Source organism: Oncorhynchus nerka, linkage group LG11 (assembly GCF_034236695.1).
Source record: "Oncorhynchus nerka isolate Pitt River linkage group LG11, Oner_Uvic_2.0, whole genome shotgun sequence".
NCBI lineage: Eukaryota > Metazoa > Chordata > Actinopteri > Salmoniformes > Salmonidae > Oncorhynchus > Oncorhynchus nerka.
Genome location: NC_088406.1, coordinates 35,098,075 through 35,122,999, shown reverse-complemented (window position 1 = coordinate 35,122,999; position 24,925 = coordinate 35,098,075). Strand labels below are relative to the sequence as shown.

The following is a 24,925-nucleotide window of genomic DNA, read 5'->3' as shown; positions in this document are numbered from 1 at the left end:
GGACACCCCTCAAATTTGTGGATTTGGCTATTTCAACCACACCTGTTGCTAACAGGTGTATAAAATCGAGCACACAGCCATGCAATCTCCATAGAGAAACATTAGCTGTAGAATGGCCTTACTGAAGAGCTCAGTGATTTTCAACGTGGCACCGTCATAGGATTCCATCTCTCCAACAAGTCAGTTTGTCAAATTTCGGCCCAGCTGAAGCTGCACGGTCAACTGTGAGTGCTGTTATTGTGAAGTGGATACGTCTAGGAGGAACAACGGCTCAGCTGCGAAGTGGTAGACCACACAATCTCACAGAACAGTACCATTGAGTACTGAAGCACGTAGCACGTAAGAATTGTCTGACCTCGGTTGCAGCACTTACTACCGAGTTCCAAACTGCCTCTGGAAGCAACGTCAGCACAAGAACTGTTCATCAGGAGTTTCATGAAATGGATTTCCATGGCCGAGCAGCTGCACACAAGCCTAAGATCACCATGAACAACTTTGTGGCAACAGTTTGGGGAAGGCCCTTTCCTCTTTCAGCATGACAATGCCCCCGTGCACAAAGCGAGGTCCATACATGATTTGTGGAAGAACTTCACTGGCCTGCACAGAGCCCTGACTTCAACCCCATTGGACACCGTTGGGATGAATTGGAACGCCAACTGTGAGCCAGGCCTAATCGCCCAACATCCCAAGCTCAATAATGCTCCTGTGGCTGAATGGAAGCAAGTCCCGGTAGCAATGTTCCAACATCTAGTGGAAAGCCTTCCCAGAAGTGTGGAGGCTGTTATAGCAGCAAAGGGTGGACCAACTCCATATTAATGCCCATTGCTTTGGAATGAGATGTTCGACAATCAGGTGTCCACATACGTTTGGTCATGTAGTGTATGAGATGGATTGAAATGGATGGCATCAGTGCCCTTGTTCTAGTAGTCTCAACTACTAGATGAATCAGTTAAATTCTGTCTGCCTATGTTCAGTCATCAAGGAAATATGATCAATCAATAGCTTGCAATACATCTGACAAACATATATTTGGATGAATAGCACTCACAGCTCTGTTGTGTACGCATACACAGTAAGCACAAGACACTGTAAGATAAGATAAATTGACTCTTCAGGATCATGCACAGGAATTAATGTTTATTTGCTGATATTTTGCAGAGTCATCATTCAGTGCCTGTCAGGTCTCACCTCACATGATCTCGTTCTGTGCAGTTCTCAGTGTTGAAGTGAGGAAGCATTTTACAAAGCCCTAAGTATTGTGTAAACTCTGAAGAGACATTGGATAAAAACACAGCTCTCCTAAAGAAATGGGCATCTTGGTTTTGAAGCATCGCTCGTCTTCCTCAGTATCGATTTTCAACTTTGCTTTGAACTGCAGTGTTATTCGGTGAAAAGGGAAGAGAGATATTTCCTTCCAGTTGGTTGAATAAACAAGCACTCTTGGCTTTTTTTCTGGTCAGTGGAGTCCTAGGCTGTGTGCCAAATTACACACTATTCTATATATAGTATACTACATTTAACCAGGACCACTAGGGTCCTAAATCCTATATTGTATCCCACTATTTAGGGAACAGAGTGCCATTTGGGACATACAGTGCATTCGGGAAGTATTCAGACCCCTTCCCTTTTTCAAAAATCCTCATCAATCTATACACAATACCCCATAATGACGAAGTGAAAACAGCTTTTTAGAATTTTTGAAAATGCATTAAAAATAAAAAACAGAAATACCTTATTTACACAAGTATTCAGACACTTAGCAATGAGACTCGAAATTGAGCTCAGGTGCATCCTGTTTCCAATGATCATCCTTGAGATGTTTCTACAACATGACTAGAGTCCACCTGTGGTAAATTCAGTTGATTTGACATGATTTGGAAAGGCACACACCTGTCTATGTAAGGTCCCACAGTTGACAGCGCATGTCAGAGCATTAACCAAGCCATGAGGTCGAAGGAATTGTCCTGAGAGCTACAAGACAGGATTGTGTCGAGGCACAGACCTAGGGAAGGGTACCAAAGAAATGTCTGCAGCAATGAAGATCCCCAAGAACACAGTGGCCTCCATCATTCTTAAATGGAAGAAGTTTGGAACCACCAAGATTCTTCCTAGAGCTGGCTGCCCGGCCAAACTGAGCAATCTGGGGAGAAGGGCCTTGGTCAGTGAGATGACCAAGAACCCGATGGTCACTCTGACTGAGCTCCAGTTCCTGTGGAGATGGAAGAACCCTCCAGGACAACCATCTCCGCAGCACTCCACCAATCTAGGCCTTTATGGTAGAGTGGACAGATGGAAGCCACTCCTAGGTAAAAGGCACATGACAGCCCACTTGGGGTTTGCCAAAAGGCACCTAAAGGACTCTCAGACCATGAGAAACAACGTTCTTTGGTCTGATGAAAACAAGATTGAACTCTTTGGTATGAATGCCAAGTGTCACATCTGGAGGAAACCTGGCACCATCCCTACGATGAAGCACTATTGGCGGCAGCCCGGAATTGAACCTGATCAAACATCTCTGGAGAGATCTGAAAATAGATGTGCAGGACACTTCCCATCCAACCTGATAGAGTTTGAGAGGATCTGCAGAGAATAATGGGAGAAACCCCCCAAATACAGGTGTGCCAAGCTTGTAGCGTCATACCCAAGAAGACTCGAGGCTGTAATCGCTGCGAAAGGTGCTTCAACAAAGTACTGAGTAAAGGGTCTGTATACTTATGTAAATGTGATATTTTCGTTTTTTCTTTGTCATTATGGGGTATTGTGTGTAGATTGATGAGGGAAAAAATACATTTTAGAATAAGGCTGTAACATAATAAAATGTGTAAAAAGTCAAGGGGTCTGAATACTTTCTGAATGCACTGTAACCCTGCTTCTGTTCCTGCTGAAAGGAAAACCTCCCTGCTCCCTTCTGCCTGGACTCTTTCCACCATTATTACTAGGCAGTGATTAACACAGAGGTGAACATGTCTGCCATTGTCAACACGCTGGGTTCCCTTGGCAACCAGGTCTCAGGCATTCTAGAGTTTAAGTCTAGAATGCCTAAGGGGAAGGAGGAGCAATGAGGGGAGCTGTGTTGATAGCCACATACTCGTATATGCACAGCCACACAGCCACACACACACACACACACACACACACACACACACACACACACACACACACACACACACACACACACACACACACGTTCTCTCTTGCCCTGTTGCTCATGCTCATCTGCTGGGCAAAAGAGTCGTGACTAACCAAAGCAGAATTGGAGTCTGCTGTAGCACTGACCCCCCCCCACACACACACACTTCTCCCCACATCCCTGTCCGTGTTTCTCCTCACTAACTGAGTCTGTAACCAAAGCCGAAGAGCAAGCAGCTGCATTCCATTAAACACATAACACAGTGTTTTACACTCAATGTGGCACGCTTATTGAAGACATTTACTTTCAAGCATATTAATTATCAATCAGTCAAATTGTTATCCTATTAGGACAAAGAGCAACAACGACGCTTGTAACCTCCCTCCTTTAGAGCTCTTTGATGCTCTGGCATCACAGGTTCTGCATGGTTTTCTTTGCAGTAGCTAGCAGCAGGTAAATGTGTTGTTTGAGGTGGGAGTAGTCCTGGTCACAGTGACAGGGAGACACCATGCTGAGCCCAGACTCTCCTGCTCTGTTGCCAATGCAAACACTTACGATCCCAGGTCTATTTACTGTGGTTACAGCTGGAGCAATGCAGGGAGGGAGGCGCCTGCGGGATCAATGGCAGCAGCCAGGGCTTAATTTAGACCGCCAGCCAAGTCCAGCACATCTACTCTCCATCGCTGACCACAAAACACTTTCCACACGCCTCGTCTTACCACCTCCCTGCCAAGGAGGATAATGCGTCAATGGCAGTCCCAAAATAAATGACAGAACAATCCGCAAGTGGCTCTTCCCTTTTGGTTGAGATAGTGTTGCAGCAAGGCTATGTGACAGAGCAGAGGATCAGGGTGGATCAGACTGTATTTTCTCAGATATCATAGTATTATCAGAGTATCAGGTGCTGTCTGAACTTTGTCCTACTAAATCATCTTTACACAGGCCTTTAATTCCACTATAGAGACTGTACTGTACCGACGTAAAACTCTGTGGAAAGATGCCATGCTGTCTAGAGACATGTCCACCTAAACCATTGAAGCTCCCTGACAGACCCCCATACCCAAAGCCATTCTTCTCTCACTTTAACCCATCTGGAAGTCTCTCTTTGTGGGAAAGCCACTCAGCTGAAGGGGCCTCCTGGCATGGAGGGTTCTGGGAGAGAGCAGTACAGTCTTAGAAAAGAAAGGTGCTATGTAGAACCTAAAAGGGTTCCTTGGCTGTCCCCATAGGAGAACCCTTTGAAGAACCCTTTTTGGTTCTAGGTAGAACCTTTTTGGGTTCCAAGTAGAACCATTTCAACAGATGTTTCTACATGGAACCCAAAAGGGTTCTACCTGTAAACAAAACAGGTGCTCCTATGGAGACAGCCGAATAATGCTTTTTTCTAAGAGTGTACTAACGTCTCTTAAGGGGCAGATCTCTCTCAGCTCCTGCCAATGCTTCTGGAATAACACTTCTATTTCTTCTGTAGTGCTCTCTCTCACTGGGACACTAAAATGGGTTAGCTATCACGTCCAACATTCTTCCTAAATGATTCAATTCAACCTGGCTATCATGCCATGTTTTAATGTTCTTAATTTATTAGTGGGATTCAAGGTTCTCTATATGAGCCATTGATAAGCCATAGAGAAACAAACTGCATTGTTATCTAGTAGTTATACCCCACCAGTCTTCATTATTTACGTGGTTACATACTACAATGTTATGTGAAAAGACGCCTGTGTGTGAAATGTTTGACACTCCAGCAGGTGTGACAGACGTCACTTGTGCATGCTTAACAGCTTTGCTTCCACAAGTCTGCTACAAACAAACTCTGTTATATACAGTAGGCAGCCGGATTCAAGTCATTGTGGCCCTAGTGCAACCTGAACCCTACGACTCATCTGAGCACCTCTCTGAGTAGCGGGTAGTGGTACCGCCCACCCATTTGGACCAGACAGCTCCATTGAAATGAGGTTGCAGGTGCTTGTTGTTTTGGGGTGACAGTGAGTGTACATTCTTAGCCTCCATTGCAGAAGGCTCTGGAACCATATTAAACCACCTCACCATCTCACCGCAATGCTTGTGACACATCTGACATTTCTGTCTCAATCGAGTCTCTCTCCCCCTCTCTGCAGCCTCCAGCACTCATACATGCTTTCCTCTCTGTGACTCTCTGTCTCTGTCCCCAATGGCACCCTATCCCTGATATAGTGCACTAAATAAGGAATAGGGTTCCATTAGGGACGCATACCATGTCACTCTCCCTCTATCTTTTTCAGTGTTGTCCTCCCCCTCTGTCCAAACACTCCTTATTAAATCTTACTGCTGGCTTCTTTCTCCTTCATTCTATTGGCAGACATTACTATTTGCTCTGCTATCACAATTATCTCCTTTCCCATGCATTTCTCTTGTGATTCTTTGATTAGCACTGACATGTAGCATGAGTTAATACCTGTCTCCTGCACCTCGTCCTGCCCTGTTCAATGAAACATGACAATATAGAAAGAGGAACAATGTATGACTAGCTTTCAGCACCCTGTGTGTCCCAAATTGGGACGTACAAAGCTTTTCACTCCCCACTCCTCCCTCCCCCTTGTTTCTTTGCCGTCCTGCCCATCCAATCTAGCCAGGCAGCCAGCTCTAAATCACCAGTGTTGTGTTGTGTTGTGGCTGCACAGTCAGGTAGACCACTGTTTGTTTCACAGTTGATTGACTTTGGTGATTATCAGCATTGAAGGTAATTAGGAGTGACTTAGAGCAGGGACCATGCTTGGGTTTATGGCTAGGATAAAACCCCCCTCAGGATCTCTTTAAATAACGTTAACTTTGACTGCATCCCAAATGGCACCCTATTCCATACATAGTGCACTACTTCACCAATAAGGCTCTGGTCAAAAGTAGTAAACTCTATAGGAATTACGGTCCCACATGGGACGCAGACTTTGGCATGCAGCAGCCCTGATATAGGCTGTGTATGGATGTAGTGAAGACAATGTAAATCGCAATGGCTTTATGGAAAGCCCTACAGGGGCAGCTTTTCTGCCTGGTCTCTGAGCTGTGCCATGGGTCATGTACGGTCATCTCACCCAGCCAGCAGACTGCCTCAGCACAGCTCACAGCTTGGGCTGCCTCCGTCTGCTCCGCTCTACAAGGGAATCAAACAGATTACTCACAGGATAGGGCCTATAGTAACAGGCCTATGGAGTCCAGTCTTTGTGAAATAAATGTACCTCATTGCTTGCAGTTATTGTGTGTTTGTTGTTACGTTTCATGAATCACATAATTCAAATGTAATGTGAAGAATGAAAGGATACCCAAAGGCAGAATAAGGTCAAGCGGTACACTGTAGTGCATGGAATTCTCCATCCTGTGTTCATTCTCTGAGCCTTTCGTTCAATCCCCTAATGAGACCAGCCAGACCTTCACAAGGGCTTGGTAACTGTCCAACAGCATTCATAGAACTGGGATGTCTATGGTTGAGTGCATTCCAAATGGCACCCATTTCCTAATGTAGTGCACTACTTTTGACCAGGACCCACAGGACTCTGGTCAAAAGGAGTGCACTATGTAGGGAATAGGGTGCCATTTGGGATATAACATAGACATCACAGATCTGATTCCTGCTAAAGGTATCAGGTTTTCCTCTAATCTTTTCTCTCTTTGTTTTCTTTGACTCCTTCAAACTCCGACCATGAGGGCCACTGGCTGTTCTGACAAACAACAAACACTGGCATTGTGTCTTGGTTTGGAACGTTTCAAGTTCAAGTATGCTTCCTTGCAGTTATATTAGTAGACATCGGTCAACTATGGCAGCCACAGGCATGAAAGATTATGGCAGAACATTGTATTGCTTTCGGTTGCTCTTAACGCATGGCCCTACTTTGACCTGTGGCTGTGACATTTTTTTAAAGATGCAGTTGTTCCTGTCTATGTTTTCAAAGAGAACTTCCTTTTGGAGAGATGTCCCATGTGACCAGCTATGTGATGCAATGTAGGTGAAGTTCTGTAGACTACCTAGTAGCAAGTCAGATTTCACCACCATTTCATGAAAAATAATGTGTGGTACTCCCAACCTATTGTACCCTATCCATTGCAGGTTACACTGCACTAGATTATCTCTGCCTGTATCAAAGGCAATCATCTGGAACTAGCCAGCCATTTTGTTTTTCCCCCTAAAGCTGATCAGACTGAGTGAGGACATTTGCCCCATCTCAATGAAGACATTTCTGATGGAAAAACGGATGTTTTTGCAATAGACAAGAATAACATTTCAGCATTATGCCCACAACCAAAGCATGCATTTCAGTGGTCCAAACTCTACGTTTCCTTACTGTAGCCTAATTCACAATCATGCCTCCGACTCCGAGATCAGATGGTGAGTGTAAACATCTCTTTCTAGCTTCTCTGACAGCTTCTTCGACTGCGTTGTTTAGAGGGGAGGCGCTTCATATCTACCACCTAGGTTTTTGCTTCAGTACCGAATGTTTTCCTGCGCGACACAGTTGCTGCGCGAACGTTGGAGAGCTGGCTGAAAACATTTCATTCGCATGGAGTTCTCTCTCTGCTCACTTTGACATTTTAGTGATATTGTTACATAATAATTCATTGATATTCTATTTATTTCCCACAAGGCTACGACTGTGTGAATTCTCTGCTTTGCTTAATGTTCAGAGTTTTAATCATCTGCAACCGCATGCCTGGAGTGGTGTGTTAGCAACGCGCTTGGAAAATCACCGCCTCAGGCAAAGTAGTGGTTTGGTAAGTTGGTTTTATACTCTATGCTAGCCTACAGATCAAATATCTAGATTTGGTTTTATTCTTGTGAAGATAATATTTTATGTAAAACTAACATATTATGCAAAGCATTTTTACATTTTACATTTAGCCTATGCATGTATTTCTGAATGATTTTCTACAATATCTTACAGGAAGCAGAGAAGGTAGGATATACTGCTTATCAAAGCCTGACAGTAGCCTATTAGTCAAGAGACCAAAACATGTTATCAAGCCTATATCGCTCTATATATATTCGCAATTCATTTGCATAATTTGTAGTTATTTTATTATATCCTGCTCATTTGGTGTGTGACTAAAAGGGGAATAATGTGTTTGCCCTACAATCAAATAGACTAGTGTGTGATTTACAGGACATTACAGAAATCACAAGTCCTTGTATTCTTGTTGTCTACTGGAATACTGTTCGACACATGGCATACACGCACACCTATTCACTTTGCGCGCGCGCACACACACGCGCACGTACACAAACACACTGTAACAGGTTGAGGTTTCCAATCTATGAAAGTAGAAGGGATGAAAAGGAGAAGACTACTCAATAAAACAACCTTCCATAAGAAATACAGTATCCTCTTTTACATGTATCTCCAACCTCTTTTTTAATACTGTACAATGTCATAGTCTGATCATCACAGGTAATACTATACCTGTGACATAAAAATAGTAGGAGATTGTACAATACTCACTCACTCACTCACCCCCATCGTGCCAGCTGGCCATAGGGCAGCAACAAAGGCTCTCCATGTTAGCAAATGCATTATAAATAAAGTGATACCTATCATATCATTTATACTGTATATTTTGCCACAACAACCAACGGATGTGTTCATTCTTTGTGTCTGTATCGACTAGAGAGAGAGAGAGAGGGATCAAATGATATACATTGAACAAATCAAACAGCATAGGCCAAAAAACAACAACATTTAAACATAGCCTTATCTTATGGTCACTCCTCCATAATGTCCTGTCATTAAATGAGCTGGTGCTGCAGGTGGCTGGGGTCCACTTCTCAACCTGGGAGAGAGAGGGACTTTAAAACCCCAGGGCTGGACTCCTTGTGTAGCCAGTTACACGGCAGCTTCCACAGACAGGTGACAAATTGGTGGTGTGAATGAGCAGCACCCAGTCGATGGTGTCACAGGGAGGTGGTACTCTGCTCAGACAGGTGCCAAGATAGCCTAACCCTGACCTCAAGTGTGAGGTGTCATCTCTGATATACTGGAAAACATGCATAACCAACCAGACCAGATTCTCATCTAGCACTTCAAGTTAGGCTGAAGAGGTTCACTAATCGATGGCTGACCCGGTGAAACAACACATTTCTATGCATCTATCTGGTGTAAGTAACAATATATCATCTTTAAAAAAAATATCAGAATCAGCTAAGCGTATAAGTGCTGAGCCTTTTATTGTACATAGAAGGCTCTGAGTAGGTGTACAGTTTCTCACAGCTCCCATTTAGCGATAGAATAAAGAGTAACTCTGTGGGAACACTGTCTATGAGGGTGAATTAATATGGATTGCGTTGTGGGAAAACAGCACACTGCTGCTTACATCCCTTTCTGTTCCATTCAGACAGCCACTTGTTGATTCAGGAATTTTCAGTGTTTTCAAACACGTCTTGTCCGGCGGGTGTGATTGTCATTGTGCTGCTAAGCTAGCTGCACATGCCCAGTTCAGATCTGGTTTCGAATGTCCACATTTGGTGTGGGAGACGAGCCAATTTACGAGGCTCCATTTTCTCTGCAATGTCGCTCACATTCCCCATTTGTGCTGTCGGAGGTGGAACCAGACCTGCGCGAAATCTCCCCAAGCAGAGAGAGAGAGTCGAGATGTGCATCAGAGAATCTGTGATGGGCCTTGTGTTGACAGGCCCTGAAACGCACACTGAGTGATGGGCTGTGTGTTTGCAATGCAGATGTAGGAGAGCCAAGTAAAGTCAAGCACCAGCCACATGGCAGGCCCGTGTGGTGAGAACGGGCCCTGATGTGCCTCGAAAGCGGATGGACAGATAGATATTAGTGTTAACACTGTGGAAGGTGCTAACCACTTGTATAAGCGTCCTGTAAATGTGTCTCAAGCTGCTCCCTCTCTCAGCTCTATTTTCCGCTGACATATTTTTCTGGAGAATTAAACGACAGAGCAGATTCGATTGACAGAGAGACATCTCTTTGCCAACATATAGTAGGCTCATCTCTGTGATAGCCCCTGCATAGTCTCCTTCCCTCCTCTTCTCCACTCCCTGCCTCCTCAGCCCCTCTGCCCAGGCCAAGCCAGATATAAATAGCCATGTGGATGGAGGGAGAGAATGTCAGCAAAGCCAGTGCCATGGCACATCAGCACTTTGGAAGAGCCAGGCAGGAGTTTTGTGCTTATTTTCTGTTTTTTCATTCCCTCCATTGCACTGCTGTTTTTGGCCGGCAGGTACTGCCTCACGCTGGTCACATGAGCTCTGTTTATACCTAGTTCTAACATGCAGCCTTTGTCCTGATCTTCAGGTGTTGATGATTAAAAGACGCATTTCGATCTGATTGTGATGAGATCTTATAAGTGTAAACAGACAAGATCAGGCCATGACAAAGGAAGGATGTTAACCGCAGGTATAAACAGGGCTTGGGTCACTGCAGCAAAACAGTTGGCCTTTATTCTGACTATGGACTAAATTTAGCCTTAAAAAAGATGCACAAAATTAATCTCAGGCCAGTCGGTGTATGTGGTATGTCCCAGGGGAGTCATGTACCACAAAAATCTGAGGGCACACAACGTACGTAAGCATGCCGAGGGGGTGGTTTGATCATTTTGCTTCTTCAAACACCTGAAACAGCTTTTTCCTGCAATCTAGAGCCATACTCATATCATACTATGTAAAACATGTATTTTTCTGCATATCTAAGCATACCTCATATCTAAGCATACCTCATATCTAAGCATACCTCATATCTCAGCATACCTCCTGTTTGTATCCTCCAGACTGGTGCTTATTATGCTTCTCTCCATCGCTTCTCAAATCTGGTAAAAGATTGAAAGGAATGTGAGTCTTATTCAGTACATTCAGTAATTGCTTCAAAAGTCTACCAGCCTTGCCAGCAGGCATGCCAGATAAGATAGCTAGACAAGCAAGCTACTCTAACTTGATTGACAGCCTGAAAGGTTCTCAATCTCCCAACCTATCTGGGTTAGCTAAAGCCAACTTCATAAAATTGCTCGGTGGACAGAAGTATTACAGAGAAACAACATTTTTTTCTGTTCATAAAGATAAAATAAATTAAAAGAAGAGGACAAATCTGAGGGGACACGTGCCTCTGTGCCCCCTATGGGCATGACGCCTCTGGCATATCCTGTCCACTTTCTCCCATTAAATATCATTTTGAATCAGTCACTATCTGTCTATACACAGTCATAAACTGCTCCTAGTATTGCTGTCACTGCAGGTATTTTATCACCAGCGGCAACTGTGAGAAAGATTGTGGTCAGCTGCACCTAAGTATTCCATGGCAACCACTGCATGTGTGAGCAGTCAAGGTGCAGACCAGAGTGAATGGTAGCTCGGGAACCGGGCTGAGAAGATTTCTATGCAGTTAGCATCGGAGGGGAATAGGATAGCAGGATGTGTATTAGTCCTGGGGAGGGAGAGAAGGCAGGGGGATAAGGGAGACAAACAACTTGCCCAAACTGGGCCATATAGGTTCATTGATGGGAATGCAGCCTCAGCCCCCAGGCAGAATGACATTCCTGTGCTGTGCACTAAAGCAGAAGGATATTCCTGTTACTACCATTTAAAACTAAGCTCTCTGGTAGACAGCAGGCGCTATCTGTCCTGGTTAGTGGCATTATGATATGTGTGTGTGTCATACAGAGAGAGCCTCAAAAAACAACCACATTGCCAACATATAGAGGTCACCCTCCACCTCCATTGAGGTGGAGGGTGACATGGGGTGTGCAGGTGCTTTCAGCACAGACGGCAGATTTAATTCCTATTTAATGTGTTTGATTTGATCCGTGTGGCTTGTTAACCAGATTGTGGCAGAGAGGGAGAGAGACAGCTCCCCCGGCTAGTGTGGATGGGATTGCGCACGACGGTGCAACAGTGTGTGAAGTAGTGCCTTAAGCTCTGTGCTCCCCCAGATAACTAACTTCAATTTAAATGCAGATGGATGAAGGGTCCTACTCATCAGAGACTGGAGCGATGTGATCTGTATGTAGGAGAACTGGAGGAGCTGGTGTTGTGTATCTGCCTCCAGAGGACTAATGTCCATATGGTAGATGGAGGCAGGGGGAGAGAGACAGAGGGAGAAATAGAGGGTCAGAGAGAAACAGGGGGAGTAAGAGAAAGACAGAGAGGCGGAGAGAAAGGAAGGAAGGAAGAGGGAGGCCAACCGAGTCAGAGGGAGACAGGAAGACAGACGGAGATAGGGAGAGACATAGAAATACAGGGAGAGACATAGGGAGAGACATAGAAAGACAGGGAGAGACATAGAAAAAGACAGGGAGAGACATAGAAAAAGACAGGGAGAGACATAGGAAGACAGGGAGAGACATAGAAAGACAGGGAGAGACATAGGGAGAGACATAGGAAGACAGGGAGAGACATAGAAAGACAGGGAGAGACAGGGAGAGACATAGAAAGACAGGGAGAGACATAGGGAGAGACATAGGAAGACAGGGAGAGACATAGAAAGACAGGGAGAGACATAGGAAGACAGGGAGAGACATAGGAAGACAGGGAGAGACATAGGAAGACAGGGAGAGACATAGAAAGACAGGGAGAGACATAGGGAGAGACATAGGGAGAGACATAGGAAGACAGGGAGAGACATAGAAAGACATAGGAAGACAGGGAGAGACATAGGAAGACAGGGAGAGACATAGGAAGACAGGGAGAGACATAGGAAGACAGGGAGAGACATAGGAAGACAGGTAGAGACATAGGAAGACATGGAGAGACATAGGAAGACATGGAGAGACATAGGAAGACAGGGAGAGACATAGGAAGACAGGGAGAGACATAGGAAGACAGGGAGAGACATAGGAAGACATAGGGAGACTTTATTTTCTATTTTTATTTTACCTTTATTTAACTAGGCAAGTCAGTTAAAAACAAATTCTTATTTACAATGATGGCCTACCAAAAGGCAAAAAGCATCTTGTGGGGACAGGGGCCTGGGATTTATTTTTTTAAATAAATACAATATAAATATAGGACAAAACACACATCACGAAAAGAGAGACAACACAATTCTACATAAAGAGAGACCTTCGACAACAACATAGCAAGGCAGCAACACATGACAACACAGCATGTTAGCAACACAACATGACAACAACATGGTAGCAACACATGGTAGCAGCACAAAACATGGTACAAACATTATTGGGTACAGTCAACAGAACAAAGGACAAGAAGGTAGAGACAACAATACATCACAGAAAGCAGCCAAAACTGTCAGTAAGAGTGTCCATGATTGAGTCTTTGAATGAAGAGATTGAGATAAAACTGTCCAGTTTGAGTGTTTGTTGCAGCTCGTTCTAGTCGCTAGCTGCAGTGAACTGAAAAGAGGAGTGACCCAGGGATGTGTGTGCTTTGGGGACCTTTAACAGAATGTGACTGGCAGAACGGGTGTTGTATGTGGAGGATGAGGGCAGCAGTAGATATCTCAGATAGGGGGGAGTGAGGCCTAACAGGGTTTTATAAATAAGCATCAACCAGTGGGTATATACAGAGATGACTAGTTTACAGAGGAGTATAGAGGGCAGTGATGTGTCCTACAAGGAGCATTGGTGGCAAATCTGATGCCGAATGGTAAAGAACATCTAGCCGCTCGAGAGCACCCTTACCTGCCAATCTATAAATGATGTCTCCGTAATCTAGCATGGGTAGGATGGTCATCTGAATCAGGGTTAGCTTGGCAGCTGGGGTGAAAGAGGAGTGATTACGATAGAGGAAACCAAGTCTAGATTTAACTTTAGCCTGCAGCTTTGATATGTGCTGAGTGAAGGACAGTGCACCGTGTAGCCATACTCCCAAGTACTTGTGTGAGGTGACTACCTCAAGCTCTAAACCCTCAGAGGTAGTAATAACACGTGTACACCATAGGGAGACAGGGAGGGACAGGAAGACAGAGGGAGACAGAAAGGCCGAAGGAGACAGGAAGACATAGGGAGACAGAGGGAGACAGAAGGAGATAAGGAGAGACAGAGGGAGACAGGAAGACATAGGGTGGGGGAGATATAGGGAGACAGGGAGGGACAGTGGAAGACATAGGGAGAGACAGAGGGAAACAGGGAGAGAAAGGGGGAGAGACAGGGAGCGACGGGGAGAGACATAGGGAGACAGGGAGAGAATGGGGAAGACATAGAGAGACCTAGGGAGAGACATAAGGAGAGACATAGGGAGAGACAGGGAGAGACAGAGAGACATAGCGAGACAGAGGGAGACAGGGAGAGAAAGAGGGAGACAGGGAGAGAAAGAGGGAGACAGGGAGAGAAAGAGGGAGACAGGGAGAGACAGAGGGAGACAGGGAGAGACAGAGGGAGACAGGGAGAGACAGAGGGAGACAGGGAGAGACAGAGGGAGACAGGGAGAGACAGAGGGAGACAGGGAGAGACAGGGAGAGACAGAGGGAGACAGGGAGAGACAGAGGGAGACAGGGAGAGACAGGGAGAGAAAGAGGGAGACAGGGAGAGAAAGAGGGAGACAGGGAGAGAAAGAGGGAGACAGGGAAAGACAGGGTAAGACAGGGAAAGACAGGGAGAAACAGAGGAAGACAGGGAGAGAGACAGGGAGAGAAAGAGGGAGACAGGGAGAGAAAGAGGGAGACAGGGAGAGAAAGAGGGAGACAGGGAGAGAAAGAGGGAGACAGGGAGAGAAAGAGGGAGACAAGGAGAGAAAGGAGAAGACAGGGAAAGACAGGGGAAGACAGGGAAAGACCGAGGAAGACAGGGAGAGAAAGAGGGAGACAGGGAGAGAAAGAGGGAGACAGGGAGAGAAAGAGGGAGACAGGGGAAGACAGGGAAAGACAGGGAAAGACAGAGGAAGACAGGGAGAGAGACAGGGAGAGAAAGAGGGAGACAGGGAGAGAAAGAGGGAGACAGGGAGAGAAAGAGGGAGACAGGGAGAGAAAGAGGGAGACAGGAGAGAAAGAGGGAGACAAGGAGAGAAAGGAGAAGACAGGGGGAAAGACCGGGGAAGACAGGGAAAGACCGAGGAAGACAGGGAGAGAAAGAGGGAGACAGGGAGAGAAAGAGGGAGACAGGGAGAGAAAGAGGGAGACAGGGGAAGACAGGGAAAGACAGGGAAAGACAGAGGAAGACAGGGAGAGAAAGAGGAAGACAGAGGGAGACAGGGAGAGACAGAGGAAGACAGGGAGAGACAGAGGAAGACAGGGAGAGACAGAGGAAGACAGGGAGAAACAGAGGAAGACAGGGAGAGAAAGAGGAAGACAGGGAGAGACAGAGGAAGACAGGGAGAAACAGAGGAAGACAGGGAAAGACAGAGGAAGACAGGGAAAGAGAGGAAGACATGGAGAGAAAGAGGAAGACAGAGGGAGACAGGGAGAGACAGAGGAAGACAGGGAAAGACAGAGGAAGACAGGGAGAAACAGAGGAAGAAAGAGGGAGACAGGGAGAGAAAGAGGGAGACAGGGAGAGAAAGGAGAAGACAGGGGAAGACAGAGGAAGACAGGGAGAGAAAGAGGAAGACAGAGGGAGACAGGGAGAGACAGAGGAAGACAGGGAGAAACAGAGGAAGACAGGGAGAAACAGAGGAAGACAGGGAAAGACAGAGGAAGACAGGGAGAAACAGAGGAAGACAGGGGAAGACAGGGAAAGACCGAGGAAGACAGGGAGAGAAAGAGGGAGACAGGGAGAGAAAGAGGGAGACAGGGAGAGAAAGAGGAAGACAGGGAGAGACAGAGGAAGACAGGGAGAAACAGAGGAAGACAGGGAAAGACAGAGGAAGACAGGGAAAGACAGAGGAAGACATGGAGAGAAAGAGGAAGACAGAGGGAGACAGGGAGAGACAGAGGAAGACAGGGAAAGACAGAGGAAGACAGGGAGAAACAGAGGAAGAAAGAGGGAGACAGGGAGAGAAAGAGGGAGACAGGGAGAGAAAGGAGAAGACAGGGGAAGACAGAGGAAGACAGGGAGAGAAAGAGGAAGACAGAGGGAGACAGGGAGAGACAGAGGAAGACAGGGAGAAACAGAGGAAGACAGGGAGAAACAGAGGAAGACAGGGAAAGACAGAGGAAGACAGGGAGAAACAGAGGAAGACAGGGAAAGACAGGGAAAGACCGAGGAAGACAGGGAGAGAAAGAGGGAGACAGGGAGAGAAAGAGGGAGACAGGGAGAGAAAGAGGAAGACAGGGAGAGACAGAGGAAGACAGGGAGAAACAGAGGAAGACAGGGAAAGACAGAGGAAGACAGGGAAAGACAGAGGAAGACATGGAGAGAAAGAGGAAGACAGAGGGAGACAGGGAGAGACAGAGGAAGACAGGGAAAGACAGAGGAAGACAGGGAGAAACAGAGGAAGAAAGAGGGAGACAGGGAGAGAAAGAGGGAGACAGGGAGAGAAAGGAGAAGACAGAGGAAGACAGGGAGAGAAAGAGGAAGACAGAGGGAGACAGGGAGAGACAGAGGAAGACAGGGAGAAACAGAGGAAGACAGGGAGAAACAGAGGAAGACAGGGAAAGACAGAGGAAGACAGGGAGAAACAGAGGAAGACAGGGAAAGACAGAGGAAGACCGGGAGAAACAGAGGAAGACAGAGGGAGACAGGGAGAGAAAGAGGGAGACAGGGAGAGACAAGAGAGAGAAAGGGGGAGACAGACTCAGCATGCTGTGGGTCCAAGGAGGGTGCTTATGTGGGGTGGGGAGGGACGGCAGGAATGAGACATTAGATTGGCACCGTAAGACAGTAGCTTCAGTAACAGCACTTACTGTGCAGGGGAACAGTGTTGTCTCTCTCTGGAGCTCCAGTGCAGTGAAGAGAGGGAGTCACATTGAGCAGGTTGGCACATTTCAGACAACCATTCTGGTTCCACTTACTGGAAGCCACTGTGTGACCTATTACAGGAATAAGTCCCCAGTCCAGTGCATTATTTTAGTTTGTTGTGTTGTTCAGTTTGTTCTTGTTAGCCTCTCCTGTGCTGTGATGGGGCATCTGGCTCTCTGGCTCCCCTCTATATATGCCTTCGAGGCGTTTTACAGCCACTGACCCACCACCATACCTTCCCTGATGGGGTAAAAAGACCCTGGCTGGTACTGGCACTGCAGGCCACACACCCATCTCTCTCTCCTGGAAAAGCGATGGATGACTTGGTGCAACATTTGCCATACACAGAACTGTTCTGTCACAGCACAAGGTCATCCAAAAAGATCAATATACATCATTTGATGAGTCATTGCAAATAGCTTTAATGGCACCATCCGATTTAATTGTGTAGGCAACTTCCAAAATAATGGAAACATTTGAGTAAATGAGGGATACCAAGTATATTGAAAGCAGGTGCTTCCACACAGGTGTGGTTCCTGAGTTAATTAAGAAATTAACATCCCATCATGCTTAGGGCCATGTATAAAACATGTAGGGCAGGCCATTATTTTGATTACCGTGGATATGCCCCCATAGGATGACAATGCCTCCATTCACAGGGCACAAATGGTCACTGAATGGTTTGAGGAGCATAAAAATGTCAACCATATGCCATGGCCGTCTCAGTCACCAGATCTCAACCCAATTGAACACTTATGAGAGATTCTGGAGTGGCGCCTGAGACAGCATTTTTCCATCATCAACAAAACACCAAGTGATGAATGGTGTCGCATCCCTCCAATAGAGTTCCAGACACTTGTAGAATTTATGCCAAAGTGCATTGAAGCTGTTCTGGCGGCTCGTGGTGGCACAATGCCCTATTAAGACACTATATGTTGGTGTTTCCTTTATTTTGACAGTTACCTGTATGTTTGCCAGTTGAATATTTTATTTTATTTTTTATATTTAAATGGAAAAAACTGATGCCCAATTTGGTCTGAAATTGGGATGTGTGCCTTTGTTGTTCCAGGTAAATCTCCTGCTGTCTGGTTCTGCTGTTCCAACATGACCTCAGGCCTCTGAAGACCTTTCTGTTATTCATCCTCCTGCTCTCTCTGTACCAATCTCCTGTCACTCTTACTCTCTTCTACAATGGGTTCCCGCAGTCAAGGCAGCTTTTTCCACCATCACCACCACAGCTCGGTGGTGCCTACGGCCGTGCCAAGGCTTCTCACAGAGAACAGCAGTCTACTAGGGGGCATCGCCCAGATCACTCCCAACCTCTTCCTGAGCCGGGGAAACGTGGCGTCCAACCGCAGCCTGCTGCTGTCCAAGGGCATCACCTGCGTGGTTAACGCCACTATCGAGCTGCCCAACTTCAACTGGCCCCACGTGGAGTATGTAAAGGTACCCCTGGCGGACATGCCCCACTCCCCCCTCTCCCTGTACTTTGACAGCATAGCTGATAAGATCCACAGTGTGGGGAGAAAGCGGGGGGCCGTGTTGGTCCATTGCGCTGCAGGGGTGAGCCGCTCAGCCTCCCTGTGCCTGGCCTACCTGATGAAGTACCACCGTGTGTCTCTGGCCGAGGCCCACGCCTGGGTCAAGTCCCGCCGGCCAGTCATCCGGCCCAACGGGGGCTTCTGGCGTCAGCTCATCGACTACGAAAGGAAGCTGTTTGGCAGGAACTCTGTGAAAATGGTACAGACACCTTACGGGGTGATACCTGACGTCTACGAGCGGGAGCGCAGGAATCTGGCACCCTACTGGGGCCTGTAGAGGAGAGCTGGGGCCTCGCCAATGGGAGGGAAGGAGACAGAGGGCGGATGACCGACTCTGTTGCATCCCAGTCCTTCTCCCCTCCAGTCCTCCAGGGCTGCCAGCTCATGCATGTTCCCCCAGCAAGAGATGCAGAGTGAGATGAAGCGTGTGACTGTCTGTCTTTGTGAAGCTTAATTAATGAATGCATTGGGATGTAGGGAGTCTTAGTAATCAGTCACTACACTGCAGACTGGTTACTGGTGGGTGATGCTACACTACACTGCATCAACCCCAGTCTGTCTGTCTCTGAGAGGGAGCAAGGCCTCCTCAAGTCTGGAATCCTCAGGACCAAAGGAGTAACAGAACCACGACCAAGCCAGACCCCAGATCAGCTGAAATGGCCAGACCCAGACTGTGACTTTGGAGTCTAGCCTGACTCCCCAGACTCCAAAGAACAAGAGCATTCTGGGAAGGTGTAGGTGGTGCTTTAGAATCAGCAATTCTGACAGGCAGCGGTGTGACTCACTGAAGTCCCGACGTAAAGTCATGTGATAGTTTTGTGCCAGTTTTGCTGTTGTCTTTAATGTGAGAACTAGCAGCAGTCCTGTTCTCAGTTTAAAACTGTACAGAAATGTTTTGACAAATTGAATTATGCTCTTGGGAGATATTTGAAATCAAGAAAATAAAATATATGGTGCCCAATTAATATTTAAAGCTGTTAGTGTATACACATTTTTAATCAATAGAGTGTGTACACTTAAAGGTCCCTATTTACTATGGGGATGGTATTGCAGAATATACTGTACTGGTACTAATATTGTACAATATTATGCTGTTTTAGAATGTCACCACCCTCTGTTAAGAGGAAGACAGTACTGTGTTAGGGACTTGGGAGAAACAGTTTCTATTTCCCTCTTTTTGCCTCGTATTGATGTTTAAGTGAAAAGAGGTCCTAGAAAGAATACAACCAGACAGTCCTGGGCTTAACTGGTGTACTGTCATTGATAAACCTTCCTCTTTTTGGGGGTTTGGAAGAAGTCTATACTCTATACATGAAAAGATTTGAGATAAAATACGAATATTACTGTAGCAAGTGAACAATGCCCTTGTCACAGGCGTAACCAGAAAGCCAAGTTTACATGAATTTAGTGCTCTATTCAATCTATGGCTGAAGCGTTACAGATTGTGCAATAGAAATGTAAAGGTAATTTCCGATTATGCAGCGTTTACCGTGAATGCAGTCTCTGCGGACATTGCCTTTACATTTGTATTACGCTGTAACTCTGAACTTCAGCGATACGGATTGAATAGAGCCCTTAGTTTCATACCCTAAGGCATTGAATGATTAACAAGCTAATGTAACTGTTTGTGTTCGAAATTTATGACAAAATAAAATAAATGACTGATATGCATTATTGTCAGTTTATACTTTGCCTTGTAAATATGGAATAATACTGAAGCAGAGTAACACAATGGATCCAGATACAGTGTGACTGCACTAGTGCATATACAAAATATAATATATACACTGAGTATACCAAACATTAGGAACTAATATTGAGTTGCCTTTTGCCCTCAGAACAGCCTCAATTCGTTGGGGCATGGACTCTACAAGGTGTCGAAAGCATTCCACAGGGATGCTTCCCACAGTTGTGTCAAATTGGACGTCCTTTGGGTGGTGGATCATTCTTGACACATGGGAAACCCAGGAGCGTTGCAGTTCATGACACAAACCGGTACGCCTGGCACCTACTACCATACCTCGTTCAAAGGCACTTCAATCTTTTGTCTTGCCCATTCAACCTCTGAATGGAACTCATACACAATCAATGTTTCAATAGTCTCAAGGCTTAAAAATGGTTATTTAACCTCTCCCCCCCCCTTCATCTACACTGATTGAAGTGGATTTAACAAGGGATCATAACTTTCACCTGGATTCACCTGGTAAGTCTACGTCATGGAAAGAGCAGGTGTTCTCAATGTTTTGTATATGGAATGTTTCGGTAAGAATTTGGGGGAGATTTTCAAGTCCCTCACTCAAGCACCTGATTCCTTTTTTGTTTTAGCTGGGCTGAAGTGTGTTTTGGGTACTCTTATTTTTTTAAATTTGATTGATAATGGTCAATATTCATCCTTGGTGTTGGTAAAGTCATCATCAGTTTGAGAGCTAATCAGTTAATTGTAACTGACCATGTAGATACTCATTGTAATATTCATAGTGATACTCACGTTCATTTGTAAGAAACATTGTTTGTCAGTTGTATTATTCAGACCAGTGGCGAATAAAGACGTAGTGAACAGGACAATCAGTTTAGAATAATTGCAGCATTTTTCACTTTTGATAGATCCTGTTAAAGTCCTGCTATCCAGCCGTGCCAACAGTGAGGTTGGAATGATTATAACGTGGCTCTCTATAGCAACAAGAAGTTGCTGTAAAACATGATTGAATTTCATGGCTAATTTCAAAATATACATTCCTACAACTTAACCGTGTCCTCTCTGTGTTTCTGTGACTTTAAATGTCTTTAATAGAGAGGTTGATATAAAAGTACTCTGTACACCGGCCCCTTCAACAGAAGACCATGGGTGCATCCCAAACGGTACCCTTTTCCCTATATAGTGCACCTTGTTTGACCAGAGCCCGATGGTGTCTGTTCGCAAGTAGTGCTCTAGAAGGGGAATAGGGTGTCATTTGATTTGGGATGCAAACTATTGATGTTACTCACAACCATTTTCCCCACAGAAGTCTTCAGATGTCACAGAAACGGTCTTTTCATTTGGAATGGCCACAGAGAACCAGACAGACAGTGATGGGGACTGTCTTGTGGCCCATTCTACTGAGGGATCTCCAGAATAGCCTACACAATAAACACCATTAACCACCCAGACACTGCCTCCATCAGATGACAGGCCAGGCATGATGAAGATGGAGGAGGGATGGGTCCAAGTGATACATTTCTGTACCAGCTTGCTTTCCCCAATGGATTGACGCTCTCTGTGTGTGTGTGTGTGTGTATGTCTCTCTGATTCTCAGGGAATTAGTTAGCCATCCTAGAGTAAACACATCTTTCATTAGCAGAATCAGAATATGACTATTAATCAGGAAACCAGTAAGCAGAGCGATCTACATCACCCTGAACATCAAAGGCAGTAGACTGGGAAACAGTGCCGTAGTGCGGGCCATGCGGAACAAACTGCTGTGATGAACTTGGATGAGGTGTCATTAGGCTGTAGGAAGGAGATGTGACTGGCAAATGAGCTCACAACAACCTGCCTGCCTGCAGATTATTATGCTCTGCAGAGCTTGGAAGGTTGCACCCACACCGAATTTGTCTCTTAGAAGATCCTCCATTTTAAATTAGAATATGATTAAATGCAAATTATGTGAACAAGCAAATAATATTTCTCATGACACTAACATAGCAGTAATAGTAGTTACGTTATGTTGCATCGCCTCTCTGTAAAAAAGGAAAGTGTTCCTATTCCATCAACCTTGAACTTGAATTGATGCCCTGAACACTACAGATGTAGAATCTTAATTTGAGCCAGTTTGTTACAGCAGGAAAATAATCATGCAGCAACAGGAAATGTGAATGAACTAATTATGTGCATTACAATTCAGGGATATTTTTTGTAGAGGTTGATTTTACGTTAGGGAACATCAAGTGTCAATTGATAGTGTAAATGACAAACTCTAGAAGCCTTTTAAACCACGACAAGTTTGCATTTCCTGCTGTGCAAGTAAATTCTCAAAATAGTGATCAAATTAAGATCTGACATCTGTATAACAGGTGAGGTTCGATTTAGTCTTTTAATTCATTTTAATTAAAGCAGCTTATACTGTTTTTTCCCTAGTATATAATAACCAGGTACAGACGAGAGCATAGCCACAATATTCGGACAAATAATAATCACGCTTGTCACACCATTGATGGCATAAGAGAAGACTGCCTAAAAGGGACATGATCTTCTAAAGCAGCAATCAAACCTCACACCGGGGGGGTCACTTTGTGTGACAATACCTTGCCAGCGAATTAAAACTACAGTAACCTTGGTAACCATCACCAATGGCAACGGTGCTGTTAGTGATGAATATTAACACTGAATCAATGCCTGGGCACAGTAATCAATTGCTGTGGCAAGTGGGCGTTGTGGATGAAAAAATGGTGGAAGAGGAAGAGAGAGAGTGTATTGTATGAATGATAGACTGAGTTCATGTCCATTTGAAATTGAAACTCAATAAAAAAATTGAGACAGAATGTGATGGGTGAGGAATAGCCCAAGCATCATCAAAGCACTGTGACAAATACAAATTGATTTGATATATTTGTCCATTACGAAACACTCTCTGTGTGTTCATTCCAAAACCATTTGGTACAACGACAATCATGGATGTTTCGGGAACCGATCACAGAATTCTTGCTCCTTCTCCATAGTCATATAGTTAAAGATTGAAGTTCAATCGAGAGAGAGACTAAGTAATTCAATTTAAGTAGGGTTGGATAAAGTCATTCTTTATCAGTCAGCGTTTGACTGTGATTCTAGCTTCTCTTCGAGACTGCCTTTCACTCATCTATCCATTCCCTTTTAGAATGAACTCACTGGGTTGTCTGGTTCAGATTATAGAAAGGACATAGATGCTGAATACTGCTATCTATTTGAAAGAAAACATTTATAATAAATGAATGATTAATACATAGTAAGGAATTCTAATAGTTCCATCTTGTCATAGTTAAACTGAACAATTGAAAGTGTCTATAGGAGATATGACAAATCTTGTCTGTGCTTTCTTCAAATACCAAATAGTAATAAAAATACTCACTTGAGAATTAACGATAAAGGCAATTATTTATATCAGGTGACTGACAATGGGCAGAAAATATGAAAGAGCCTGCGGCTGAAGAATAGCAGTCAATACAGTAGGGTAGCACTCCCATTCTCCTGAGGTGGTCCTCTGAGGCACAGCCCAGCAGACAATACTAGGCATGAAGACAGGGCATGGGGAGAGACGGGTGGATATGCATTTCACATTTACACAGCCTTATTATTCAATAATTGATTTGTAATTTTCTGTAATCCAACAGCTCACAGTGAGTAGAGGACACGACAGAGAGAGGAATTCATTTTCAGCAGAATGTTCAATTAGGGAATGGTGAGAGATAAAATGTATGTTGGAGAACACACACACACACCTGTCCTGGACACACGAGACAGAATGATAATGAGACTGGTTCCATGCATGGTGCCACTGTAGGCATCTTTTTCATTTGATTGTTTTAGCGCGCTGTCCTCCAGCAATGGCCCAGCAGGCTTGTCTGATGATAATGTACACTGCTCAAAAAAATAAAGGGAACACTTATACAACACAATGTAACTCCAAGTCAATCACACTTCTGTGAAATCAAACTGTCCACTTAGGAAGCAACACTGATTGACAATACATTTCACATGCTGTTGTGCAAATGGAATAGACAACAGGTGGAAATTATAGGCAATTAGCAAGACACCCCCAATAAAGGAGTGGTTCTGCAGGTGGTGACCACAGACCACTTCTCAGTTCCTATGCTTCCTGGCTGATGTTTTGGTCACTTTTGAATGCTGGCGGTGCTTTCACTCTAGTGGTAGCATGAGACGGAGTCTACAACCCACACAAGTGGCTCAGGTAGTGCAGCTCATCCAGGATGGCACATCAATTCGAGCTGTGGCAAGAAGGTTTGCTGTGTCTGTCAGCGTAGTGTCCAGAGCATGGAGGCGCTACCTCCGCCTTTGTGCAAGGAGGAGCACTGCCAGAGCCCTGCAAAATGACCTCCAGCAGGCCACAAATGTGCATGTGTCTGCTCAAACGGTCAGAAACAGACTCCATGAGGGTGGTATGAGGGCCCGACGTCCACAGGTGGGGGTTGTGATTACAGCCCAACACCGTGCAGGACGTTTGGCATTTGCCAGAGAACACCAAGATTGGCAAATTCGCCACTGGCGCCCTGTGCTCTTCACAGATGAAAGCAGGTTCACACTGAGCACATGTGACAGACGTGACAGTCTGGAGACGCCGTGGAGAACGTTCTGCTGCCTGCAACATCCTCCAGCATGACCGGTTTGGCGGTGGGTCAGTCATGGTGTGGGATGGCATTTTTTTCCCCCCATGTGCTCGCCAGAGGTAGCCTGACTGCCATTAGGTACCGAGATGAGATCCTCAGACCCCTTGTGAGACCATATGCTGGTGCGGTT

At 45.3% G+C, this 24,925-nt stretch overlaps 1 protein-coding gene across 1 annotated transcript; it reads left to right on the top strand.

The window, feature by feature from the left end:
* The first annotated feature begins 7,195 nt into the window (after window positions 1–7,195).
* On the top strand, window positions 7,196–20,109 carry LOC115136753 (dual specificity protein phosphatase 14-like). The gene is made up of 3 exons (XM_029672509.2): window positions 7,196–7,487; window positions 7,744–7,870; window positions 17,967–20,109. Exon 3 carries the CDS (start codon window positions 18,089–18,091, stop codon window positions 18,713–18,715), a length of 627 nt encoding a protein of 208 aa, XP_029528369.2. The 5' UTR covers window positions 7,196–7,487; window positions 7,744–7,870; window positions 17,967–18,088; the 3' UTR covers window positions 18,716–20,109.
* The last annotated feature ends 4,816 nt before the right edge of the window (window positions 20,110–24,925 follow it).